This window comes from Azolla caroliniana, unplaced genomic scaffold (genome assembly GCF_043228905.1).
Source record: "Azolla caroliniana isolate FFs.n. ecotype wild unplaced genomic scaffold, voAzoCaro1.0.p SCAF_1, whole genome shotgun sequence".
Classification (NCBI taxonomy): Eukaryota; Viridiplantae; Streptophyta; class Polypodiopsida; order Salviniales; family Salviniaceae; genus Azolla; species Azolla caroliniana.
Genome location: NW_028230436.1, coordinates 27743607 through 27748856, shown reverse-complemented (window position 1 = coordinate 27748856; position 5250 = coordinate 27743607). Strand labels below are relative to the sequence as shown.

The window sequence follows — 5250 nt, the reverse complement described above, 5'->3', positions numbered from 1 at the left end:
TGTACTCACTCCTTAATAATAGCATTGATAGATTGACCTTGTAAAGAATAAAGGAATTAAGCTTTTCATGCATGTTGATGTGTGTGTGTGTGTGTTATAGACTGGTGGATCATAGTATACATCATCATCATGACACATGGTCATCCAATCATCAATCAATCAAATCAATCATGGATCAGTCCCCATCCATAACATTTAATGTAAATGTGTTGAAGGAAGGAAGGGAGGGAGGGAGGGGATGATGAACAAGTCTTCTCTCTCTCTCTCTCTCTCTATCTCACACACACACACACACATTATTATCCACCATCATTCTCCTCTCTGCCTCAAGAATAATAAAAAGAGCATATACATATGTATTATGTTACATGTATATGTTTGTTTGTTAGGCTTACACATACATACATACATAGATGGACAGTGGATACACATCTCTTCTTTCTCTCTACTTTGTTTTTAATTATCAAATGCTTTTTGTTTTGTTTGTTAAAGGTTAACATAACATTTCATAGCATGCATGTGTGGTCATAGCAGCAGTAAATATACATAATTGTAGTAATGTAATGCCCACTACCCTCTCTCTCTCTCTCTATTCATTCCAATTCATTCTATTGTCCCCCACCCCCACCCCCTTCTTAGCAGTTAATGAAGAATTGCACTTGATTGGAGTATATATATATATATTCATTCATTCAATTGGTACAAACACCATTAAATATCTAGATCACTAATATGTATGTATGTATACACACATACCTTTCTCTCTGTTGCCATTTATTATTATTAGTAGTATGTAGATGGGAGAAGTGTGTGTGTATGTGCTTGCTATATGTGGAGCAGAAGCAAATGAATTCATAAATCCATCCATCCTTCCTTCCTTCCTTCCTCTGCATTGCATTGAAATCTCTAATTCCTCTGCTTTTTCCTCCCATCCATCCATCCATCCATCCATCCATCCATTCTGCCCCACACCACCATTCACTAATAATTCCATATCCATGGCAGATCAGACACATTATTATTGACTTCCTCCTTCCCTTACCCCCCCCCCCCACTGCCTGCATTGAATCTGTTTCTTTCATTCCATTGAACCATTCCATTTGGGATCAAGCTTCAAAGGAATCGTCGCTCCATTGATTAATTCATCCCCATATGGCATTGCTAGCTCAGATGGAAGTAATCAATCCTCCTCCTCCTCCTCCTCCATCTCCATCTCCATCTCCATCTCCATCTCCATTCAGTAAGTCTTCTAATCTTGATCAGCACTTGCATTCCGCCGCCTCCGCCCACATTAATCCTGACCTGTCCCTAAATATTAGCTTGCCCAATCCCTCCATTAATCACAGATTTGCGGAATCTGCATTAACCTGCATTAAGGCCTCTGAAGATCGGCGACCTGCGTTAACCTGCATTAAGGCCCCATTCTATGAGCCGCCGCCAATGATCAAGCCTTCAGATCACCACCAAGCGTCCAGGGCGATGATTGATCTTCTCCACAAGGAGCACAAGCAGGAATCTGAGAATGATGGTGAGGACATTGAGTTTGAGCTGTGGAAGAGGGGCAGATCCGATGCTAATTCTAACACTAACAAGATCTTGTCCAAGCTAATCGGAAATTACAGGAGCAGTAATCCTTGCCACAATAAGAGCTCTAATTCCGGATCACAGTATAATAATAATAGTAATAATCATAATAATAATAATAATAATAATAATAATACCATAAGCCTAAGCGATCAGAGCTCAGGTAGCAGCAGTGATGTGGTGAACACAATTAGTAATGCTACTGCTACTGCTACTGCTAGTAATACGAATGGAAGCCATTGTGATCATATATGCAGTAGTGAAGGGCAGGCATTGAAGCGATTCCTGCAGGATCGGCGCGAGATTAACGAAGCCGGGTCTCGACTTAATCACTCCTCGCTCCCTCCCATCAATACCACTACGAATGCCACGCCTAATCACTCCGATCTGTTCATTAAGAGCATGGCCGCCGCTAATCACTCCGATCTGTTCATTCAGAGCATGGCCGCCGCTAATCACTCCCGTGGTTCTAATCCTCAGCTAATTACGATCGACAACTACAGAGACCAGATGCGGATGATGGACATGAACACCAACTGTAAAATTAGCAGTAACAGTAACAGTAACAGTAACAGTAACGAGAAGATGATGATGATGAGGATCCAAAACACTGCAATGTCTGCAAAGGTTCACTCGCAATCTCCTGCGCCGGCCATGGCGTTGAAGCGCAACATTAGGGCGCCCAGAATGCGATGGACGACCCACCTCCATGCCCATTTCGTGAACGCAGTCGAAGCTCTGGGGGGCCATGAGAGTATGTCCATTCTCTTTCTTTCTTTTCTCCACAAATTATATATATATATATGTATTATCCATAAATCAGAAGACATTTTTTAATTATTTGGGCAAATTTTGTTCCAAATCTTTGTGTTATATATATATATATGCAATTCTGATGTGAAGTATGTACATGATTACATTGATTGACCCCACCCCACCCAATTCCTGAGTGAGTCAGTTAATCCATCATTATATGTTATATATATATATGCGATTCTGATGTGAAGTAAGTACATGATTACATTGATTGACCCCACCCCACCCAATTCCTCAGTGAGTCAGTTAATCCATCATTATATAATTAATGGATGTTAATTATGTTTATCGATACAGAATTGGATTGCTAAATTATACATTATTAATGTTGATCGGTTGATGGTGATGTAGCAGGAGCCACCCCTAAATCTGTGCTTGAGCTTATGAATGTGAGAGACCTTACACTGGCTCATGTGAAGAGCCATCTCCAGGTCATTACTCCATATTCGTCTTCTAATTCTAAATATAAAGTAATGCAGTTAGCCAAATTTCAGCTTAATAACGTCTTCTGTTGAATCCCCTGTTTTTTTCTTTTCTTTTTTAATCGTCAAGCAGATGTACAGAACAGTGAAGACAGCAGATCACAAGGGCCACCTGCATCATGGTAATATAAATTAATTTAGCAGATAAATCAATCATATGTTAATCGCCATTTGTAACTAATTAATGTATATTGTTATGTATATGATGATGATGATCATCATGATGATGAGAGGCTGATGATCATCATCATCATCATGAATGGGATTAGCTAATTATTAATTGAATTCATTCCATTTGGCCTCGCAGATCCTCATCACCATCTTCTTCATCATCATCATCACCATCCTTATCATAACATGTTTGGTCTGATGAATGGAGGAGGAATGTCATCATCATATACCAATAATAATAGCAGCACTACTACTACTACTACTACTAATAATAATAATTGTAATAGTAATAGTAATAGAGCAGACCACATTGATCAATTATTAACTTCTTCTACTAATACTGCTACCCAATATAATAATTATCCAGGTAGGGGTATAAATGTCATCAACAAATTCAGTCATACCAGTAATATAATCAGTGGTCTAGGCCATGGCAATACTACTAATACTACTGGTGCTGAATCCCCTGCTAATCTTAAACCTCCTCCTGTAGTATTGCCATTGCCTCTATCATCCGGCTCAATGAGGATCGCCACCAATTTCTCATTGGCAACATCATCATCACCATCACCATCACCATCACCATCACCATCACCATCGGCATATAACCTTAATCATAATAATTGTAGAGCTAATGTTAGTGGCAGCGATCTCCCGATCAGCATGGGGGACACTAGAGCTTATATCGTGGATCGGCTGGGAGTAATAGGCGACACTGCACCCCCACCGATTATCGCTCGTGATGATCCATCCCACATTATCGATGATCGCCGTGCTCATCCTCGCAGTGGCCTATACGATGATAACTTATCTGCAAGGTAGGGTAGTGCACAACACAAATCAAATTATGAATTAATTGGCTTTAGATACAAATTATGATTGCGATTATTGAATAATACATTGATTTGATGAGATATAATAACTGGTTAAACTGATTATATGGGCGATGTAGATTGAATGGGCCGGATCATCATCATCATCATCATCGGGAAGATACAGTATTACATATTAGGGAATCAGATTTGTACACTGCTATTCATGAATCAGATGATAGGAGGGCTAATAAGAAGAGATCGACAATGTCATCATCATCATCGTTATTAGAAGAAGAGGAAGAAGATCATGAAGATGATCGGCATCAACATCAACAGAAGATTATCAAGAGGAATGATGATGCTCATGGAAGCTTAATGATGATTAGGAAGAATTGTTATAATGATAATAAAGTGACAACAATTCTATCACCCAACCTAGAGCTCACCTTATAATTACTCTGAACATCATCATTATTATGAATTATATCTATCTATCTATCTATCTATCTATCTATATATGATCAATCTTTATATTTGAGGTGAACATTTAATGATCTGTCTTCGTTATACATATATAATCATCATCATCATCATCTTCCTCTTCCTCTTCCTTCCTCTTCTTCTAATTATTCTGATGAGAATGATTATGATCATTAGGATTCTCCTTATCAATAATATTGGGTACTCTCTCTATAAGAGCCATTCCAGTTTATTGATTGATTAATGATCATCGTTTATATGAATATTGATCACACACAATTTTATTGTAAATTATTTCAAAGTGATCTTTCATTAATCAAATCAAGCCTCTTTTTTCTTTAAGTATTGTTGTTGCCAATGATTTTGTTCTCTGATAAAGTTAAAGACCCTCAATTAAATTAAACTAAATTAAATTATGGTGCTCAATCCTTTCCTTATCCAGTGTGCACTTCCATATTCGGTAATCACAACCAAACTATTTAGGCAATGAGAGACAATGTCTGTATCATTGTTGGTAGTAGTAGTCTGAAATATACATTATTATTAACTCACGCCTGTTGCAGATTCATCTGAATCACTATAGATAGATAGCATCATGATGATTAATCAATTACTAACACCAAAACCCACCCACCCCAATAAAACCATCCCTTACTGATCAAGCGGTTTTGGATCATAAAACTTCGTAGTAGTAACTGCATTGTTGTTTGTTTCTGACAATGCAATCAAAAATGTTGGTGCTTGTGAGGTTGTTCGAATCTTCGCTAATATCCAATCCCCCCACCCCCGAGAAGTAATTAACATTAATAATGTGCTTAATCATGCATCCATCCAAATCTTTCTGATTAAACACACTTTTGAGGCGTCCCTGCTAGCTCATTAAATGTATAAAATGTGTGTGA

General features: G+C 38.2%; 1 protein-coding gene across 1 annotated transcript; it reads left to right on the top strand.

Moving 5' to 3' along the window:
• Nucleotides 1-926: 926 nt before the first annotated feature.
• On the top strand, nt 927-4687 carry LOC147869400 (uncharacterized). The gene is made up of 5 exons (XM_087328989.1): nt 927-2338; nt 2755-2831; nt 2956-3004; nt 3190-3871; nt 4006-4687. Exons 1-5 carry the CDS (start codon nt 1153-1155, stop codon nt 4319-4321), a joined length of 2310 nt encoding a protein of 769 aa, XP_087185115.1. The 5' UTR covers nt 927-1152; the 3' UTR covers nt 4322-4687.
• The last annotated feature ends 563 nt before the right edge of the window (nt 4688-5250 follow it).

Coding starts and splice junctions, on each gene's coding strand:
- LOC147869400 (XM_087328989.1), top strand. CDS start 1,153: ATGGCATTGCTAGCTCAGATGGAAGTAATCAATCCTCCTCCTCCTCCT. Junction 2,339..2,754: donor AGCTCTGGGGGGCCATGAGA/GTATGTCCATTC, acceptor GTGATGTAGCAG/GAGCCACCCCTAAATCTGTG. Junction 3,005..3,189: donor CAAGGGCCACCTGCATCATG/GTAATATAAATT, acceptor TTGGCCTCGCAG/ATCCTCATCACCATCTTCTT.